General features: G+C 38.0%; 1 protein-coding gene across 1 annotated transcript in view; it reads right to left on the bottom strand.

The window, feature by feature from the left end:
- The window catches only part of zgc:153039 (uncharacterized protein LOC767698 homolog), a 94,735-nt gene that overhangs the window by 16,025 nt on the left and 55,494 nt on the right, over positions 1-23,216 (bottom strand). The window contains exons 9-10 of the mRNA XM_047391930.1: positions 17,400-17,524; positions 4,457-4,649 (exon numbers count right to left, since the gene is read on the bottom strand). Of these exons, the coding sequence (XP_047247886.1) occupies positions 4,457-4,649; positions 17,400-17,524 (318 nt within the window). The remainder of the gene's footprint in view (positions 1-4,456; positions 4,650-17,399; positions 17,525-23,216) is intronic.

Raw genomic sequence — 23,216 nt, 5'->3', positions numbered from 1 at the left:
AAAACAACCCATATTCAATTTGGAATTTCATACCAAACCTTATTTTCTCTAAATTAGGAGGACTTAGCTTCCTCTTATTTTGCAACTATAATGTTGAAAAAATCCCCACAAAATTATCTGGTTTCCATAAGCAGATGCTTCTTTCTTGGTCACTGATCTACAAGCATAATTTCTCCATCCATAGATACTATTTATGGAACAATAAAGACATCTTATATAAAACAAATCCTTATTCTACCCTAATTGGTTTACTCACAATATACTTTTAGTTCATCAATTGCTCAACTCTAATGGTTCATTAATGACATATCAAGATTTTGTCACGAAATATGGTATCATTATACCGTTTAAAGAATTCAATATTATAATAAATGCAATCCCTACTGGAGTAGTCATTTTACTTGAAAGTACTGCAGGACAGAATCTCACTCTTGCCTTTTGATCCAACTAATCTCGAAATTGGTCAACTTTGTTTTTCCTCGTTCCGTCATTGCAACCGTCGTATACGTTCCTTATTTCAGAAAGATGTTGCATTGATTCCTTATGTGATTTCTTACTGGAACGCTTCAATAAATAACCTTAACTGGAAAAGGATTTGGACTTTGCCATCCAAATTTATGATAAGTAACAAAGTAAAAGATGTTTTGTTCAAAATTATTCACAGAATTTACCCATCCAAACTTTCTTTTTTACAGCGCTTTAACAAAAATATAGATATTGTTTGCTCATTCTGTGAAAAAAACCCAGAAGACGTATATCAGTTGTTCTGGTATTGCCCCATCTCTGCTCAATTTTGGAAAATAATTTGTATTTTGATTTCTACAAATATTGAGCCAAGTCTTTCTTTTTGCTTTGAACATGTATTGTTTGGATTCAATGACTTTTCAATAGCCAAAAAAAAAACCCAATTCTATATTATCAACCTTATTATATACTTAGCTAAATGGCATATTAATGTCGTTATACCAACCAAAAACCACTTGTTTTCATTTTTGAAAATGAGTTCAAACAATACATTGAAACTATCATAAATTCCTCCAATATTAAAGCGATTAAAACTTGCACCTTATGTACCATTTTCAATATATTTGTGTAATAAATGACTATAAAACATTGTCTCCATCTGTAACCCCCTGGCAGCTGTTAGTATGTATAATGTACTGTTGTACTGTTTTGCATTATATACTTTAATAAAGTTGAAAAAAACAAAAACAAAACATTGCCTTAAAGGAAAAGAAGAGCAGGGAACGTAATGTGGATTCAAAGTGTTGAAGAAAACGATGAATAAATAAGAAGGTAAGGAAAGGAAAAGTTGGTTGTTGATTGTAACACTTTTTTTTACCGGTGACATTTATTGTATTTATATTTTTCAAGGGTGTCCTCTAAGGATGCTTATTTTTCTTTTTTTTTCTGTGTTTTCTATGTGTTTTATAAGTGTTTTAAATTTCTGACTGTATCCTATGTTGCATTCTGAGCCGGATGTCTCAACAAAATTTTATTATGGTCTCATAATGACAGTAAAAATTCTTGAATGATTATTGATTTATTAGCAATCGGTTAGGTGTGGATATGTTCAATTAATTAGCCTGAGACAATTTCTAATTGTAGATGTCAAAATCTCAACACTAACAGTATGTCTATGAGAGGACGTTTTCTCTAAACTCTGGATGCTGATTATAATAGCCGTTTTATTGACATTGTTGTTTGATACAGTTGAGGACAGCACTGAAGAGTTCATTTTGTGAGATGTCAGAGGAAGTGACTCTCACACCACTCTTAACATCTGTAAGAATCTTGATTTCTTTTTGGATAAATGTCACTGGTAAAAAAAGTGTTGCAATCAAAACCAACTTTCTTTAGCTTCTTATTTAGTCCTCGTTTTCTTCAATGCTTTGAATCCACGTCACGTTCCCTGCTCTTATTCTTCTCCTATAAGCCAATGTCTTGTGCTGGCTGCAACCGGATATGAGGTGAAAATCCAGCCAATTAGATCAATCAGAAGAGTTTCAGCCCCCAACTGACAAATACGCCAACTAAACAGAGCGAGAGAGCGTAATTTTTCTGCGAGAGCGAACAGATGGGTCCAGGGGGCGTGTTTTACTGCTCGCCGTGCTGCGTTCAAAGGCTACCGAATAAAGGTGCACGCCCGCGATCAGAGCTATGCGCTCTCTCGATTAATAGATGCGCTGTTGTGATTGCTTAATACGCTCCTCGGATTTTTGTCAGGAATGTGACGCCATATAAGCAGCCTACTGCAGGCTTCATGCACTGACACTTTCAATCACTTCTTTAACACCAGCTTGTGAGGTTTTGAATGGTAACATTACAAAGCAAAAATAAGTACTTGTGCACAAACCTATCATGCCATCAGAATCTCAGACTCAGGCTTCATCTCAACGTAAACCTGTTTCAACTCCTTTATCTAGACATATTCCGCTAGTGTAGAGCAATGTTTCACTCTTACAACAGTTTCATGGTCAGACTGAGATCTGTGATTTTACTACATGGTTACAATAAGTTTAAACATGACCCCTTAACCTGAAGGGCTGCTGCTATTGTTGTGTGTTTAGGGTCGTTGTCATTATGACAGAAAAACCTGTCTTAGTCTTGTCTGCATGTCGGAGACCATAATGTTGGTCCAACAGACAGTTCTGTTAGGTAGAGGATTGTGTGATTTCATAGAACATGAAAAAATAACGCATCAACAACTTTGTACCAACAGATTAACATTTGTCATGTTTTGATTAAACTGCAGCAATCAAATGCACAGACCTTAATTAGAGCCCATTGTTAAAGTCTACACACCATCACACACCACATTGTTCCAATAGGAAGGAGGAAACCGTTTATTTTCTTTACCGATGCTGAGGCATATCAATAGAATCATGGGTGCTGGTCCTCTACATTGTTACTCTAAAGTACATTTTAAGCTGTTTAATGTCAGAAACAACAATTTTTCATTTACTTTTGGTTCCGAAAATAAAGGGGAGATGGGCCTTTCTCCATTAAGCTCCTCTTCTTTAGAACTCACTCCTAGCCATTAGTCCATGAGGCAGACACAGTCTACATTTAAGACTAGGGTTAAAACTTTCCTTTATATTAAAGCTTATAGTTTATACCAAAGAGTGGTTTAGTTTAACCTCATCCATCTCTGTAGTTATGCTGCTATAGGCTTAGGCTAATGGATGACTGCTTTACCTCCCTCCACTGTCATTACTCTCTTCACTTTCTATTTTACGTTTTTGCAATTATTTTCCAAGTTTCCGATCTTATAGAAAATACTCCTGGGCCCACTGCTTCGGTGTCTTTCTTACCCATCCTCTCAGTCTCCAGCTGGTCGAGGCAGATGGCTGATGTACTGGTTCTGCTAAACGTTTCTTTCAGTTTAAAGGAAGTTGTTCCTCTCCACTTAAACCTTGTGTTTGTTCAGAATGGGAGTGCAGGGCAGAAATATCTGCTGACCTCCAACAACCTTTAACTGGTTGCTGTTTAACGAGAAACTAAATCTGAACATACGGTATCTGTATTGAATGACTTGGAGTGAATTGGATTCTATACAATTGGATTTGAAGGAGACATGTTATCTTGTAAAGTGCCTTAAGAGGATTTTTATTGTGAATTAGTACTTGTAAATAAACTGACATAAATTTTATTAACATAAAAAAGCCAGAATAAATGATTAATCACCAAAGAGAGAATGCTGATAATGCTGGGTATGAATGGTGGAAATATCAGATCTCTACGGCCGAGTTTTACTGTTTTGGCTACTGTGTCGGGAAGAAGAAAAATTGCTGGAGGAGTCTTTGTGAGAAGAACAGAATAAGAAAACTGTGTTAGGAAAAGCACAATAAGTTAAGTAGCTGTAATAATGTTCTGTCTCTTGACAAGCTACTGGCGAACCCAGCCAACATCCCTCTCCCTGCACATAACCCCCCGCCTGCAGCACTGGCAACGGCTCCCCTCGGCTGCAGGCCCTTCTGACAATATTGGCCCCTCTTGTTGAAAACAGCCAACAGAGGACAGGGCGAGCTGAATGATGGAGAGTGTGTGTTTGTGCCATAAATGTAGAGAACTTTACTGAGGGAATAGATGCAGATGTGTGTGTGTGTGTGTGTGTGTTTGTGCGTTTTTATGTCTGGTAAGCCTGATATAAACTTGATAGATGTCGGCTGTAGGAATGACAAGCTTTAATGTGTATGGTAAAGGAAAAAAACAGCAGAGGAAGAGCGTGCGTGTACTTCCACTAAATGTAAAACGATTGGGTGAGGCAGTGGATAGCAGTTCGTGTGAAACTGTGTGTGTGTTTGTGTGTGAACAGGCCTCTATAAACCTGATAGAACGATTGCTTGGCAGAGGTACAGCATCGTGTAAAGCGTAGGGGATGAGATTTTAGTTGCTATAGAAATGACAAGCAGCTTTGAGAGTGTGTGTCTGAGTGTGTGTGTGTTTGTCAGACCTGGTGGAAAATGAGAGCCTGGCTGATGTATCCCCAGCTGGACGTGGGGCTGAGGTAGTGAATCAGCAGGAGGAGGAGCAGCATGAAGGCTATGCTAGCTGAGGCGTAGATGGCATTGATGAGGAACATCATGATGGCACAACCGATGATGCCCAGCATGCATGTATACCAGGTGAAGTAACGAAACGTGGGCCTGAGAGCAAAACAACAGAGGGGTGGAGGTAAATCTCACAGTACAAGTTGCAGGAAATAGCAAATGAATAAACATAAAGACAGAAATGCCAGACAGTAATATTTGAGAATATCTGCATGAAGACGAGCTCAGTGGAAAAAGAAAATAAAAACAAATAAACCCTACTTCAGACAATTTTTCAATATGAATACCCCAGAGGATATTTATGTCTTTTGTCTCCAAATTAGTTCAGGTGCTTTTCATTTGAAAATTAATTATTTGATAAGTTTGGGTGTTAGGATGAAATGTCAGCAAATCATTTCTTTTGTTTTGTTTCCAGGAACAGGTACAATAGGAGCAATCACTAAAGTTGTCACATGAATTGCCACCAGTAATGCTCCTCTTGGTAAATGAGGTCCTATTACTAGAACAAAATCTGTCCTTGTGCTTTAGATAGATTGTTCAACCAACATAGTATAATTTTGTGACACCCCACCAGACTTCAGTTAAAATATGATACAAATTTGGCCAGTCAGCACAGGTGGTCAAGCCGGGTAGAGACTTTTTCAACACAAAGAATTCGTCTTTTAATAACCACGCTTTTTGCATTGTATTTAAATTCACAGTAAATAGGAAAACATCTTTTTGTTCATTTTTACTCACAAGCAGACTTCGCTTTACCCAAATCTGCTTTTAAAAACATAAATTAAACCGGGATAAAAACAGCTAACATTTTCAAAGAAAGCATGACCCAAATTCTGGTATTATTGCTGAGAAAAGACTACATTTGTTTCAGTCGTGCCCAAAAGTATTTGCAAACTGAATGCATTTCTTTTAATATGGCAAACCAGAAAAGCCTTTTTAAGTTTTGCATCTACAATGATTTACACAACCCTTCCTACAAATGACTGGATTACTTTATTAGCTTTATTAAAAATATTACATGTTTAGTTTGTTGTTGGGCAGGTAAAAAAAACAAAAACAAAATCACAATATAGCTTTTTTTGATTTCAGGTTTTTTGTTTAATTACATAGTTTTGGCCTGCAAGTACTTTTAACTTGTCAATTTTGCACACGTGACAAAGATTTTGGACACCAGTGAAGTAGACATTTTATGAGACATCTTGCTGTCCTACTGGGACCAACATGCATTTCATAAAGCACACTTCAAAAATAAATCTTTAATCTGATGTGCAGTACTAAAACAGTTCAAATCAAGACACAAATTAATAATCAAATATGATGAAAAACAATAAGCAGACAAAAAATACACTACAAAATTGTAGCAAAAATGAAAAGAGAAACAACAACAAACCCACTTAAATTGTGTCAGAACACATTAAATATAGGTGAGACTTAAAAACAGCAAGAAACCTGTCTAATATTTAAGGGCAACTTGTTCCATAATTTTGGAGCCACCACAGAAGAAGCCTGATCTCTTCTGTGCTTCAGCTTTGTTTTTGGTTCAAACAACAGAAGCTGGCTGGCTGATCTGATGGTTCATGGTGAAACATAAGGCTGAAGCAAGTCAGAAAGATACAGAGGAGCGAGACCATTTATGCAGATAAAAGTCAAGAGACTGAGTTTAATATCAATGATTTGGCACACTGGCAGCGAGGGGAGATGACAGGACAGGTGAGATATGTTCTTGTTGCGTGTCCCGGATAAAAGACATGCAGCAGCTTTCTGAACGAGTTGAAGGAGTGAATTAGAGGCCTGACTGATCCCAGGTTAAAGTGGATTCCAATAATCTAGTTGAGTTGTGATAAAAGTATGGATTATTATCTCATCATGTTTTGGTTTGCAGTTGTTCTATTACTGAATATGTTTTGAAGATATGCATTATGATGCATAGTTAAGTTTTTATGTGTAGGTTATTTGTCAAAGTTGGTAACTGAATGTGAACATGAGGGGAGACAGCAGGGAACGTGTAGTTGTTACTGCTGGGGATAGACTTTGGCATCTGCTGTACGAGTCTTCAGAGTGGGCTCCAGACTTTCAATACTTCACATTTCGCTACCAACTTTAAAAATTGGAAATATAGCTTGAGATGTTTTTCTAACTCATCATATTAAGTACAACACACCAAGAGGGAACAAAAATCATTGAGGAAAAGCGCTCCCACACAGAACAGTATTACTGTTCCTTTGGATTGCAAATGAACCACATCTTCTTCATTGCTCTTCATCATTACAACGTTGCCATCATTCTTCTTGAGCTTTATGATCCTGGTCACTATGGGCTTAGATTACTTACTTTTTTAATGATTTCAGAGCAGCATCAACACAAATGTGACATTTATTCTGAAACCAGATCAATTAAGCCAAAAGCTACACAGATTATCAGCCACAGCTTGATGTTGTAGACCTCTCAGTGTTTGTGCGCAGACGCCTAATGAATATGGAGACAGGCACATTAGCTCTGCTCAGTGCGCATCGAGCTCACATTCCAGGAACGGGCTGGAGGTGTGAGCTACACACTGGATGGAAGAACTGAACATTTTTACTGGATCGTGTAAACTGACCCCAATTTCCCTGATGGCGCGCAGATAAACAGCTGTAAAAATAGATGGAGGATTAATTACACACCTCAACTCAAACATGGTGACTGCTTCCTTCATAGATCAATTCACAGATTTTGACTAAGAGGCAAAATTAACAATCAATAGACATGAAACTTAAGCAAAGTGGAGTGGAGAAGAGAGGAGTGAGAATACAAAGATGGTAAAATAGCTGGAGCATGAAGCAATCGACAGACGAGACCATTGAAAAACTGCGTGGATCTAAATTTATAAACCTGAAAATGGATATTTTGAAAGCTCACAGATGGTGAAAGGTAATTTCTTGTAATGGGCTTGTAAACAGTCTCACTCCTTAGAACTGAGACAGTAATTCTACCCCAGCATCATCATATGCCACTCAAGTCCAGACTGAAATACCTGAACAAGGACTGAAAAAGTACTGCATATTAAAAATCCAGTATCGTGCGCAGAAAACGTTTTAGTACAGACACCAATTGTGTTTTAAGTTATAGGCCTTTAAAATTTAAAAGAGTAATGAGAAAGGATGTATCTGCCTAGTAATAAAACTTAGGGGGATCAATAGATCAGTCAAATTCAGTGATCACATAGGGTTGTTTCAACAGTAACACAGGATGTTATCTTTTAAAAACAGCTTCTTAAGTCTAAATGCCAGGGTAGGCTGTAGTATCAGGTTACTGTCTTGTAGACAACATTCAGCTACAACTGTCCATTAATCAAATATGAAAAATGACATTTACTGACTGATTCTGTTGGTGACAAATGGGGCCACATTTTTATTTGTTTACCTGATCAATCATGCACATCCCTCCTCATGAGGTCAAAGCTGATCATTTTGTCCAATAGTCTGATTTATGCTCTAATAGCACAAAACTGACATTTCCTTTAGGCTGAGCTGTATTTTGTGCTTAATGCAAATGGAAGACTCCACAAATGGTATATCAAGATGTTTAGAATTGGAAACACAAGGGGCTTTTAGCAAGTAGGTGCTATTATTTGGCTTATAGCCTAAAAAAGGGAGAATGAAGAAATGCGACAAGGCTCCGAATCTCACTCTCACATGTAGCTCATTTAAGCCGTGGCAGGAAAAGCACTTACTGATGAGCCTCTTGTCCAGGGGATGAGGACCTGATGTTCCAGGGCGAGATAATAGTCTGTTGGTGTTTTAGTCAATTTGACGGTTACTGAAGCACATCAGTCTCAGAACCAAAATGCCATGGGAGACCCTAACAGGGGAAAAACAACAATAACTTCTTGCCTCACTGAGACACACAATCTCCATTACTATGATAGGGTGGCAATTGGAGGAGGAAAGGAGCAAACTTAGGTGGTTTGGGCATCTGGTAAGGATGCCTTCTAAACACCTTCCTGTTCAGGTGTTCTGACCATGTCTAACTGGAAGGAGGCCTGAGCAGACCCAGAACTTACCAGAGAGACCATTTTGAATAAGGAAACAAACCCAGTGGGTAGAAATCCATAAGACAGAGAAATGGATATCCAGACTTTTAAGTTGAATGTTATCAAAAAGGCTTAATGGGACATTAACTGCCCGTGAAGCTTTACAGGATGACAGCAAAGAACATTTCAACATCAGAAAGGGAGTAAATGTTACACTTGTTTATCTGTGGTGTGAAATCACTGGAGAACTGAGTGCCTGGTACAACAAGTTTGAGAAAATCGGATTACACCAAACATGTCTGATTTTAAATGGAATCTGATATCAGATCTCATCAATATCTCATCGCTGGCAATGGATTGCCTAACATTCCAACTAGATGAGCAGCTGGAAGTAGCTTGGGAGTCAGAGTGATCTCTGCTTAAACTATTAGCTCCACAATCTGGTCTTGAGTAAATGGATGGATTGAATAAAACTCTTCACTGAGCTAATAAAATAAAACAGATGAGTACGAGCTTTAGGTGGACAATATATCAGATCTCAATCATAATCAATATATGTTTGAAATATCACGTACAGGTCCTTCTCAAAATATTAGCATATTGTGATAATGTTCATTATTTTCCTTAATGTCATGATGAAAATTTAACATTCATATATTTTAGATTCATTGCACACTAACTGAAATATTTCAGGTCTTTTATTGTCTTAATACGGATGATTTTGGCATACAGCTCATGAAAACCCAAAATTCCTATCTCACAAAATTAGCATATCATTAAAAGGGTCTCTAAACGAGCTATGAACCTAATCATCTGAATCAACAAGTTAACTCTAAACACCTGCAAAAGATTCCTGAGGCCTTTAAAACTCCCAGCCTGGTTCATCACTCAAAACCCCAATCATGGGTAAGACTGCCGACCTGACTGCTGTCCAGAAGGCCACTATTGACACTCTCAAGCAAGAGGGTAAGACACAGAAAGAAATTTCTGAACGAATAGGCTGTTCCCAGAGTGCTGTATCAAGGCACCTCAGTGGGAAGTCTGTAGGAAGGAAAACGTGTGGCAGAAAACGCTGCACAACGAGAAGAGGTGACCGGACCCTGAGGAAGATAGTGGAGAAGGGCCGATTCCAACTCTCCTGACCTGAACCCCATAGAGAATCTGTGGGATATTGTGAAGAGAACGTTGAGAGACTCAAGACCCAACACTCTGGATGAGCTAAAGGCCGCTATCGAAGCATCCTGGGCCTCCATAAGACCTCAGCAGTGCCACAGGCTGATTGCCTCCATGCCACGCCGCATTGAAGCAGTCATTTCTGCCAAAGGATTCCCGACCAAGTATTGAGTGCATAACTGTACATGATTATTTGAAGGTTGACGTTTTTTGTATTAAAAACACTTTTCTTTTATTGGTCGGATGAAATATGCTAATTTTGTGAGATAGGAATTTTGGGTTTTCATGAGCTGTATGCCACAATCATCCGTATTAAGACAATAAAAGACCTGAAATATTTCAGTTAGTGTGCAATGAATCTAAAATATATGAATGTTAAATTTTCATCATGACATTATGGAAAATAATGAACTTTATCACAATATGCTAATATTTTGAGAAGGACCTGTATGTAAAGGACTGCTTGGATGAATTTTTAGATGGCTACATGTCAGAGTCCGAAGGCATCTTGCAAACATGAAATTTGGCCAATCAGATGTACTTTCAACTCCATTTGGGAACACAACTGATCTAGATCACAAAGATTAAGATGATAAAGCTCAAGGAGAGTGTGCTTACGGTAAACGGCTGTAAGGAGAATATTGGTTAATCGCAATCCTTATTATCAGCTCAACATTAAATCATATTTTGGAATTCTAAAGGTGCAGCCCTCGGATGAACACTTTGAGACATGGTTCTCCAACGTTGTTTACTCTCTTACCATTGTGACTGGAGAGTAAAAACTGGTTCTTTGTGTGGAACAATGGTCTTGAAAGTTTCCTTTTATTTCCTCTTGACTTAATCAATTAGCACAAACATTGGCTGCAATCCTCCAATCTCCCCCTATCAATCCTATCTACAAATGGAATTAATTAGATTAGAAGCCTGCCCACCTGGTCCACCCTCAACGACTCATCCTTTTAGTCTCTGCAGGGACCGGTGCTGCTGATCTGAGGGGCTACATGTAGCCACTCCCCTATCTTCCCTGTTCTCCAGCGACTGATGTCACTTAGCTGACACAGCAAAATCACCTTGGACAAAAAAAAAAGACGTGCAACAGATCAAGTCCTTGGAGACATAAAGAGAGGAGGAGAAGCTGAGATGGAGAGTGGAGAGCCAGCTTGTAGCCAAAAAACACGTCATATCTGAGGGGAAGTAGGGACAGAGAGACACATCCAGAGGAAGATGGCCAGGAGATGCCAGATTATATAAGTGTGGTCTGAGTGTATGAGACATTACGTCAGGCTGCCTTCAACATCAAGGAGGCAACAGCAGAGACTGATTTGACCTTAAGAAACTTGAACTTAATTGATATTGGATTAACCTGATAAATTACATCTGTTTCCCCTTAGTGGGGCTTCATATGTAATTTAAGGTTGGAGTTCACTTTCAAGTTTGCATGAGGCAAAAGTAAAGATTCTCACAAGTCTTGTATTTAAAGTGCCTGAGGAAGTCCAGCTAAGTGTTCAAGTTGTGACCCTATTAATGACAAAATTTCAGGGGGCTTTTTTCAGTAGAAGTTTTCAAAATATAGCCTCAAGTCCATGAACCATCAAGGACCTAAACCTGAAATAAACCATTAAAGGAACCTGTGTGAGAGTCCTTTGGAAACTTCAAGTGTTCTATGTATCATGGTTTCTTAGGAGCCTAAAGCAACTATTTAAAAAAAAAATGCAAAGACTGATACTTGAAAACTTCTCAGTTCTACTCTCTGTTCTCATCACACATTCCTCTGTTCTACTGTGGTACAAATGAATGTAGGAAAATGTGTTGCGGCTCAGTCGGCTCCCAAATACTAAAGCCAACAAAACTGAAACAAAGGTACATGTGTAAATGATATTAATACGTATACTGTGCATACAAGTTATTATCTTGACTATTGTTTTGCCAAACAGTGAAATGAAACTTAAATTATATATTTTTCTGAACGGTGGTTGAATTATTCCATACTTACTGATTTTGCCCTAATAAAATAAATTAAAATACTGTCATATTGTAACTTATATTTGTTTTTCTCTTCACAAAAAAACCTGTGCCTTCAAAACATTTTGCCAAATCATTTCGTATATTAATGAGTGTATCAATAAGTGTTGTACCAAACCAAGTATTTAGTGTTGTTTTACTGAAAACGTGATTCAAATCTATTGTTTCTTATTTTAAGATTTCAGGAAAAAGGCAAAGATCAATTAAGGATGGTTTTTAGATCTGTACCCAACTTTGCTGGTGTTGATCATTTTCCTTTTGTTTACTCCTGTTTTAAAGCTGTGTTAAAGGTTAGAGTCCTTTCACTTGGCTAAGTCCTGGTTGGTTTGTTCCTAGCTTTGGTTTATTTTATAACCTGGTTTTGGTCATATTTTGGCTGTGTTTATCAGGTAATGGCCCCAGTATACCAAATATTTTCTCAGGTAGTACTTCATTAAATCTTTTTATTAAAATCTATTTAAATATTGGAAACAGTAGTTGTAAAAATTTCAATAAAAAGGCAAACTACAATAAGAAATAATCTGTGATTACAGCATTTCTTTCAATCTTTTGTAGAAGCAAAGATTATATTGGTTTCACAACAAGAGCAACACTGAACAGACTTCTTAGTGCTGGAGATTTAACAGCACACCAGGCTGATGTGTTCCAGCAGGCAGCACAAGGATTTTTGGTGCAGGCAGTGGAGCATGCCATAGCTAAACTTCCCATTGGAGCCCTTGCTTCAGCATGCCAGGTTTGTGGACCCTAAGCAGAGGTCTGATTGTCATGTTAGGGATGCATTGTACTTTGTGAGAAGGCAAGTACTCGACACAAAATTCCTGTTGTTTTTCTTTCCCTTTTTCCACATTTTGTTCTTCCTAGATTTCGTGAGCTGCTTCCACTTCATGGGCTCCAGAAGCACGACCAACTGAGCGAGGAGTTTCTTGACAGTTAACGGACATCCCTATACCAGATCCTGTCACATTTGACATTGAAGGTTTTTGGGGTCATGTCTTAAGAACAGGGTAAGTAATGTGTGGTTATACATGTACCTCGCATACATTTATTAAACCTAAATAAAATCTTACTAATTAGAACCTTTGGTCTATTTTTTTTTAAGGTGACTGGTATGGACAGATTTAAACGGCTGTCCACCGTTTCCAGATGTGTTCTTTTCCTTCCCTACTTCAATGCAAGGCAGAGTAAGTTTTTTCTAACGTTTTTCTCTCAGTCTTAGATTTAATAGCAGGTGAATTTGGCCATTTAGGTATAGTCTTACTCGTTAATAGGCACATTTATTCATCAAAAATGGCCTACAAAGAAAGAAAGAAAAATGTATCTTTTGTAACATGGTTCTCATAATTTTCTGTGCTCCTCAGCTCTGCAACATTATCCCAGAAAATCTCAGATGTGCAGAAAGTTTTGGTTCCTTTAAATAAGACTGAAAACATTACCTGTACTGAAGCTTTCTTACAAATATCAAATAATATTTTATCACTTCCCTCATTCATGCGCTATCACCCTATTTGTTTTAATTTATTCAAAATTACTTGTTTTTCACGTGATGCTTACATTTTGCTGTTGTTTTTTTTCTTAAGTATTCCTGTTTATAGTGACACTTCTTTTACCTGTCTTCCTTTATTTTCCCAGAAAGTACTTTGAGTTTCCTTGTGTATGAATTATCATATAACAATAAATGTCATATAGAACCCTGTCTTATTCTGCATGAATAAGACAAGCAGAAAGACAGTCAATCCATAAATACATGAAATAACATTTAAATAAAAAAACGCTAGGGGGTCAGAACTGGGGCTCACAAATGGGATCCGAGTATAATGTCTGGTCTGGATCTGTTTTGACAACAGCACATTTATTCTTAATTGTGATTTGTCAAATCTTTGTCAACAGATATTGATGATGAATTTAGTCACAATTAATGATCTATTTAGAATTTTAACCCAACTCTACATTGCAGACAACTAAACTCTCTTGTTTTTAGGTGAAGGATGAACCCGATATCAATGCTTTTTTATTTTGGATCTATAATTTTGATGAGCAAACTACTAAAATGTATAGAGCCAAAAAAGAAAAAAAAATCCAAAAAGTAAAGTTTAAGTTGCCTTTTTTTGCTCTGGCTCAAGGTCACAATATTGGTAAGTTTCTGTTTTTTTTTTTGCTTTCAACAAACATTCGATGGCATCCATGTGGAGCACACAGATGTGTACTAAGTCTTTGTCTGGGACTGTGTGATATTGTGCTCGTCTTTGTTTTTAATAGTGGATATTCAAGTGTGTTTGGGTCCGTAGTCCAAGTGGCCACAGAAGCAGAACATAAAGCACCCTCTGAGGAACACTCCATGTAGCTGGAAGCACCAGTGATAAAAGACACAGCCAACACCAGTCACTGTACACAAAACACACTCACAAAAGATAAAAATGCGAACACATTCCAAAGATAAGAACGTTCAGCTGCACACTCGCTTCTCAGAAAAAAGGGAAATTTGACTATGATGACAGACAAAACACTCTCCAAAGTTACTGCTCTCTTGTTGCAAGCACACATACACACACAGGCACACTTAACAAGCAGGCATCTTTTCCGCTACATCATAATTTCAGCCCCTTCCCTACCGTACGCAGCAGCAAATTCAAGGGAAAGGGAAATATTTCTGCTAAATTAGTTATGCTAATTACAGAGCAGCTCTCAGGGGGAGAGAAAGCGCTAAATGGCTTTTAATTCTTTTCGCCTGGAAAGAGATGTGGGAAAGCGCCAGACAGAACAGAGAGAAAGGAGCACACACCACAAAATGTGAGGAAAAAAAAAAAATAAACCAATAAACACATAAACAACTGGCAATAAAATTTGTCTGGTGGCACAGCAACAGTGAACTAAATGAATTAACAACTCAGGGGAGAAGGCCCAAAACAGGCAGGCGGCCAGACAACAAGTTGTCTTATCGGCTCCGAGAGCCCCGGGGCCCCTGGCCAACAGTGAGGGGACAGTAGAAAAAGTTTAAGAATAACTCTGTGTCAGGCTTTGCTAGTGGTTACATACTGACAATGCATGCTCCGATAGTCCAGAGTTCTGTACATAGGCACCAAAGCAAATGCTGGCTTTATTCTCTCACACTCATTTAACTTAGCACTGTTTTACTGTTGGAGTCAACAACTCTAAATCCTGGCTGTCCGGTTCTGATTGTAGATATGATAGAAGTTATGTTAACTATGGAAAACTAAAACTAAATCTTTCAACTTCCCGAAAATTAAAAAAATTGTTGTCACTTATAAACATTTCAGGTCCTGAGGGTCAAAACATACACAGAGCCTACTTTCACAGAAAAGAGTACTGAGGTGTGTTCTGTCACTCTTCATTCACTACAGAATTCATGCAGGGAACAAAGGAAAGTTAGAAGAGTTACAAATGCATGGTTTCTATTCTGCATAAAGGGGGCTACAGGAAAAGAAAAGCTGGTTGAAAATATTAATATAGCAACAAAACGAGTACAATGTCTTTATTAAATGGCGAAGTCTTCAAAGCAGTTCTGCTTCAGATAACAGGAAATATTTTCTCTGCAATACATAATGCAGGGGTTTCACAAATTCTAGACAATGATGTGTGAAAAACACGTATAATAGGCTGAAAGACAGCCTATTATAAGACAGTGACTCCTGTGCTAAGATTAACAGATGTGGAAAATTGACTATGAAAATTATTAGGCTCATGAAGCATCCATTACATATGACCAGATTTCATTCTGGCATGTTATTTTGTTAGTCTGCAGACTGAAGCCATTGTCATTACCACATTCTTGCGTATTCAATGCTCCTACCCTGCTTCACTGCTTCAGGTATGCATCAGAATAAGGCATGAACTGAACTGTCAAAATAGTTCATTCATGCAGAACCAGCATGGCTGTAGTTTCACTAATCCAATAATATTTTTGACAATCCACCTGAACTGCCATTTTTTCATTAAATAATTTAAAGGAGAAACATTAAATTGGTTCTGCTATGCTACACCGCTGGATGCCACAGTGTAACGTACATACGAAAATCTTTAGTATGCAGACACAGAGACACAGATAGGGACATAATTAATAACCTCAGTGAAAGAGTGACAAAGCAAATCAATTAATTTTCATGTTTAACACGGTTTTAAAAAATTACTTTATTTTGAGCTTCAGTTATCTCATTTAGCATGTGTTCTAGAAGCTGCAAGCATGTAATTTTACAAGCATATTGCTTGTAAAATTTTCCAAAAAGAACTTCCCTCTCACCAACCACCTGGGCCAGCTCGTCCGGGGGAATCCCAAGGCATTCCCAAGCCAGCTGAGAAACATGATCCCTCCAGCGTGTCCTGGTTCTTCCTCTGGGACTCCTTCTGGTGGGACGTGCCAGGAACACCTCACCGGGGAGGCGTCCAGAAGGCATCCTAACCAGACGCCCGAGCCACCTCAACTGGCTCCTCTTGACGTGGAGAAGCAGCGGCTCTACTCTGAATCCCTCCCGGATGACCGAGCTTCTCACCCTATCTCTAAGGGAGAGCCGAGACACCCTGCGGAAGAAACTCATTTCGGCCCTTCTGTCTGTGATCTAATTTTTTCGGTCATGACCCAAAGCCCATGACCATAGATTAGGGTAGGAACGTAGATCGACCAATAAATCGCGAGCTTCGCTTTTTGACTAAGCTCTCTCTTCACCTCGACAGACCGGTACAGCGCCCGCATCACTGCTGACGATATATATATATATATATATATATATATATATATAAGTATATATATATATATATATATATATATATATATAGATACATAGTCAAGACGAACATCTGGTAAAAATATCTGGTGTGATAACTCTGACTTTCACATGTTAAAATAAATGAACAGAAGTGGATGTATGTTGTAACTATGCTACTTGTAATTCTGAATATTTGTTTAACAAAATGTTCGTCATTTTGCTCAGCATCCTTTGCAGAGCTCTCAGTTTTATGGTTATGAGCATCTGAGGTACAGTCTACTGATATGTCCAATAGCAGAAGCTAAAGTACCTTAACATTCATTGGCACTCATTTCTGAGTTTTGCTGCAGAAGACTAATTCTTAAAGCAGCACCGAATGTAATCTGCTGCCTCTGGAAAAACAGTATGCTTATTGGATTCTGGAGGATATTTTTCTGCATGACAACATCAGCAGCTGATGGGGAAATGTGGAATGACTCATAAAAAGGTGTGTGGTGAATCAAATTTCCAAACTCTGGCTGTGTCATAATATCATCCAGTCACATAAACATCCGCCCTGTCCACAGGTAATCCAAGCGATGCATAAGAATAGTATCAGGGAGTTCTCATAAATCAGGATCACTGCAAGTGACTGAGGAATATGGATACGCTCACTTGCGCACAAAAACACTGTAAATTTTCATTTCTAAGCATCATCCAACATCCAGATCAGGCCTCACACCCACAGTCACAGTTTATAGTTATTCCCTGTCTTCCGTGAGGCTGTAAGCACTGGCCAGTTTTATGTATTTTAATTAGTATACCGTCACTGTAGCAGCATCCAGCAGGCAAACAACCTCCCCCACAAGCAGATATAAAATGTCAAAGTATAAAAAACACAACAAAACAAGTGGGATGTGTGTGTCTATTCTGCAAGTGTACCTGAAATTAGGTGCAGAGGCCCATTCCAGGGCAAGGCAAGCCAAGTCCACCGCGGCATACACCAGCAGGAAGAAAATGGTCACAATGCTGGCAATGGTGTTGAGCTTTCCTGAAAACAGCACCAGCTACAGAGAAAGAAGGAACAAACAATGGAAGAGGAAAAAAAAAAACAGGAAGGGAGGATTAACATTCACAACATCATTTCCAAGTTAAAATAAAATACAAACATTTAGCTAAAAACTTCATGTGGGACTGGAGTGAAAAAAGTTAATCATGTTAATCCTTCTGAAGGATGCTTTAACGCATGTTTAAACTGCTAAAACTAGCCACTGAATATTTATTAAAGTGCTCTTTTTCAACTTTGATCAAATGATAAAACAAGAGAGATCCACGTTTTAACAGTTTTATTAACATTGGTTCACTCACAAAAACAGTCCATTAAATCTTTTACTTTCAGCGCTCCATGGAGTTACATCCACTAACTAACTACCGCCAACTTTCCTCAGAAGGAGAGTTGAAAGTGTTGGATAACAATTCATTTTAATGTGACTTTGATAATCAGATGTTAACCTGTATAGAAAAGTACCATATGCATCAGAGTTATGAATTTGATGTCAGTCAAACCCAGACAAAAAAAAAAAACACATTTCCGATGAGTGAACACACCATAAGCACATGCTACCATGTTCTGCATCATTGAGGTGTTAATTTAGTCAGGGAAAGCAAAGTCATGCAAGTTGCTACTTAAAAGGAAACTACTACATGGTGAGACATGTCTGCAACTGACTCAGGCTGCAAAGGAGCGAGAGAGAGCAAGACAAAACACAAAGTCATATGGAGACCAGCAAAGCTGCTCCGTTTTATACATTAGAGCTTGAAAGTTAACGTCAGGACCTACATTCTGTAAGGCAGGGGTGCCCAGTCCAGAGCTCTGGAGCTACCATCCTGTGACTTAGAAGCATCCCATCTCCAACACACCTGAATCAAATAAATCACTCTTTACCAGGCCTCTCCAGATCTGAATGGATGCTGATGAGGTAATTCAGCCACTTCATTCAGGTGTGTTGGAGAAGGGATTTGTGTAAAAGGAGCAGCAGTGTTGCTCTCGAGGACTGGAGTCGGGCAGCTTTGCTCAATGGTATATATCCGAAAATGTTTAGCGATGCTAGCTGCTCTAATCACCGATATTAGATGCTAATGACAAGATGTCAACTTAAATCATTCATCCTCCTTATAAAATTAAGGGTTATTTACAATCATCTGGTTACACTTTGATTAAATATGGTCATTGCATCAGGCATGAATATTATCAACATCACATGAGCAACACTCTTAAAACCGGATTTTACTGCATTTTCCAAGGGGGGCTTGTAAGGACCACAGGGTGCAGTGGCTCCACTGAGAGACCTGACTGAGGCATAGGTTCACTTTTAATTAAGATGGGATCTAAGCTGCTGCTGGGCTACATGAACTCAGCTATGTTAGCTGTGGCAGCTGTGAGACAGCCATGTTCGGTTCCTTGTAATTTAAATTCGAAGCAGCTCATTTGGAGAGAGAGTTGTACATCTAATGAGACTTGCTACATAAGACAAGAAGTGCAGTAGCTTTGTTCTGAAGGTCACCATGATGTGGGTACTGCACCCTGCCATGTCCACTGATATCAACATGTGTGAACATGTCTAAGTGTAAGGAACTTTTAGTTACCCCAGAAGTAAAAAAAATCACAAAAATACTTTAGCTTAAATGAAATCTAATGTTGGTAATTTAATAAATTGTGAGTGTAGTTAATCCAACACAATAAAACTAATACATTTTGTAGAATGTTTGTGGCCCTTTTATTTCACAACTATTTATAAAAACTACTTCAGAGTCAGAGTTGCTAAATAAATTTGTGCCACATTAGCAAAGTGCTTATGAAAACCAATGAAATGCAAATCCAAAACTCACTTAGCTTTCAGATTTTTACAACAAAGAAACATGTGGATGGTTAATTCAATGCTGCTGCTAATAATTAAGTTTAAGAACTGAAATATAAATAAGGAAATTAAAATAGTATAAACCACTTAAGCTGAGTAAAACTGTAGTTCATTTGCCTTGGGGTGATTTTTATAAGACAACAGTTTACATAACATTTTTTATTAAATTGACAAATAAAAAGCACCGTCAACTTAGGCAATAATACATTTTTGACACTATTTACAATCAAACACCAAGAACCACTACTGAATACAATAAAAACATTCAAAAACTTAAGACAGATTTCAGAATAAGTCATGTAAGTAAATTTTTCTCAGATTTGACTCTGATAATTATGTCTAAAAAATGGCTGTTTCATAACATGTATAAAGTTGGAGAAGATGTATAAAGGATGCGTTCTACTAACTGCGGAAGCATATTCTTACTGCTTCATTTCATGTGAGGATCAGATGAAAGGAGAAAATGGAAAAGCAGAGATAAACTATGCAGAAAAAAGGAAAGCAGATTTAACAAACTTAGATTCTCATCTTTTTGGCTTAACTGAAGATTTTAAACTGCAACCAAAAAATTATTCAAGTTAATTTGAAGACATTCCAGTGTCCCAATATATTACCACAGTAGATAAAGTTAAGCAGTCCATGTTTTTCAAGGACAGCTGTCTTGTAAATGTGACCCAATAACAATTGAGTTCTGCTACTAAATTAAAAAAGATTGATGGAGTCATTAGCAAGGGAAAACGGGTGTGCCAAGCACGCAGCAGGTCACCAAAAAGGGTGGGTTGTACCTGAAGAGCAACTTAACAGAATCTGTTAGCAGCTTTAGCTTAAATGAAAGCTTTCACAAAATCTGCAGCAGCTTTAATTTTTAGGATCACGGATGCTTACAGAGAAATCAGCTGTAACACTGCTATAGAAACTAAATAAATAAAAAAAAACTAACATCACAGCTGAAACTTAAGAATCCCAATGTCTTGGTCCCGTTTATGTATGAGCTAGTGTTGCACGGCAGCACAGCTAGCTTTGACAGGAAGTTAGAAAATTGGCAGTTTATTTCCCAAGCCATTTTGGCAGTATTGCATGAGAAAAGTTCAAATGTGAAAAAGGATATTTTTAAATCTTCACCTCAATCACCTAAATTTGCCTAAATTAGCTAAGCTACACAAGAGCCAATAAGTTTGTCTCCAAGGACAACAAAATATCCAATGTGTGACATCATCAATTGAACACTGTCAAGACAAAGGCTGATACAATCCGATTACATTTTAACTGAATTAACACAACATCAGGAAGAGAAAAAAAGATAGGCCTGCGCCATATTTTAGGAGCAAAGATGTTTGCAGGACCACAGTTAGAGTTCAAATATACCCATTCCCCAAGCCCTTTTTAAGGCAGTCTTTGTAATTGTAAAAATAACATATTCATATCTTATTATTGAACCTTCAAATTTAGTATAATTCACATGTGAGTAATTAACAGCCAGAACTGCCTTTAGTTTACGATGTAATATTTATACTATATTTTTTGTTGCCGTTCAGATTGTACTTTTATTCAAAAACATTTAATGCTAGTTTATTTGATTAACATTTTATTGCTGCTGATTAGTCTCTAGATTCATTTCTCATTTCCTGTGTGTTGGTAATTGCTGGTAATTGCATGTTTTTTGTTTTAAATGTGCTGTATAAATTATGTTTGACTAAAGGATTGAAACTAAATCATAACAAAATCTAAAGAGTAAACCAAACTGAACGTCAGCTTGAGTCAATTATTCATTTGCACTCCAGGTTTAATGCCGTACACATACATTTGGACAATTGTCATTAGCATAACATCGGGTAGACCCATCACAGTAATTCAGCTTAGTGTTCGGTGAGTGATTAAAGCTTATTCCAAACAATGAGCTGTGTTTCTGACTGTACTGTTAACACGTGCAAGTTTTACAAACTGGACATTTTCCATTATAACGATCCCTCCTGATGGTGTGTGCAAATCTAAGTGTGAGGTCTTCTGTGCTGCCCTCTGTGGGCTTTCCATAATAAAACATGCTTCCGTTATCTGCATGCGAGCTGTGGAAGCTGATTCCACAGAACAGAAAGATAACTGCTGCACTGAGTGCACACAGAGCAGAGGTTTTCTCTTCAATTATCATATGTTTTATGACTGGCTGTTAAGAAGCTAAACTTTTGAGAAAGTCTGTCTGTTTTTCCACAAACCAAGTCAATATCTGTGTTTAAATGTGTCGTTTAGGTCATTTTCTACCAGGCTTTCACACAGTCATGATTCCTGATGGTGAAGGTCCATTGCTGTACAGGTTGGATGCAATATGACAGACATTTCAAATTTATAGAGGAAGATCCTGAGCATTAACGGACAAAAAGTCAGAGGTAGACGCAAAACTATTTCATGTGTGCTGAGCCGGATGATCAGAAAGGGGTGTCTCCAAATAGACAGGGTGACTCCTCCCGATGCTGACTGCAGGCCAACAACTATAGGACAGCATCTGTGAGAGAAGAGTTTGAAGAGCAACAAATGTCTTCAAAGGCCATGTCTCTCCTCATGTCAGGGAAGCAACAAACCTGAGACTGCTGATAACTGCTGCACTGAGTGCACACAGAGCAGAGGTTTTCTCTTCAATTATCATATGTTTTATGACTGGCTGTTAAGAAGCTAAACTTGAGTGGGAGCATATTTTCTTGAGCTCAAGGGCATGTTGTTGGTGTTTACAGAGCGGAAAAATGCAGAAGTGTGCCTGCGACTAACTTTGTAATGATGAGACTGAAGTAAAAAGAGAAAGGAGAGAAAGGGGAATTGCTAATGACAGAGAATTGAGATTAATGGTCACATTGACAGGTGGTTAGAAAAAAGGAGAAACTGTCTTAGGATGAGCAGCAGGAGGTGTGAGGAGAGAAAAAGATGAAATCAGGGGTAAAAGAGACAGAAAGAAAAGACAAATGAGAATGATAAAGTGGCCAAGAGAACATCCTGACCTCTTGCAGTTAAAGTTAGTGGGTGTTTCTCCAGTACTCCCCTGGGAGCCTGCTCCACCAGAACATTAATTAGCCATTAACTTAAACACGGGCAAGCAGAGACGACTGCTGTGACTGTACACCAACTGTGAGGTGTGCAAGTGTGCACACGAGCACGCTATAGTTTCTGCTGGATTTATTTTTGCTTGATCTGAGGGACTTTCACTGGAGAACAGTAAAACATCCCTAAATAGCCATACATTTTACTAAGATATTTCTGTGCCAATACATTTTTATAAATAAAACAAGAGAAGAAGCAGGTCAGAAAAGTTTCAGAACAACATCTATGCTCTTCCAGAAATGTCTCAGGGTAACAGGTAAGACGGTAACTACTGAATTGGTCTGCAAAGCATTGGTAATGGGGGATACATTTGAAATAGTTTAGACAGTCATACATATTTCAACAACTCATGTTAGAGCGAATGATCAATACACAAAATCAGCAGCCGTTTTTGTTTTAATGTTTTGAAACCCATACATTTTCAGTACTGGGTAAATATACTGCAAATAAGGATGTGGAACAAACTTCTGTTGAGGCTTAAGTACATATTTATCCTCTAGCATGAGTTTAAATTGGCATTAGTAAGGGTAGGATATACTTGCAGTAGATGGTCTAACAGCAGAAAAGTTGGAGGACGTCTTTAAGAAGGCTGCCTGTTTCTCCTGTGGGCCTCTAATGGAGTTTTTCTTTTTGCAGTGCTCCTGGCCCTCCATGCATCTTTTTTACATTCTAAATTAGCTTTAAGTGTATGTTTTTAGGTTACTGATTTATTTGTGTCTACCTTATATGTCCACGTTCCCCAAATATGACATGACAA

The sequence above is a fragment of the Girardinichthys multiradiatus genome, chromosome 18 (assembly GCF_021462225.1).
Source record: "Girardinichthys multiradiatus isolate DD_20200921_A chromosome 18, DD_fGirMul_XY1, whole genome shotgun sequence".
Taxonomy (NCBI): domain Eukaryota; kingdom Metazoa; phylum Chordata; class Actinopteri; order Cyprinodontiformes; family Goodeidae; genus Girardinichthys; species Girardinichthys multiradiatus.
This window is presented reverse-complemented; position numbering and strand designations above follow the sequence as displayed.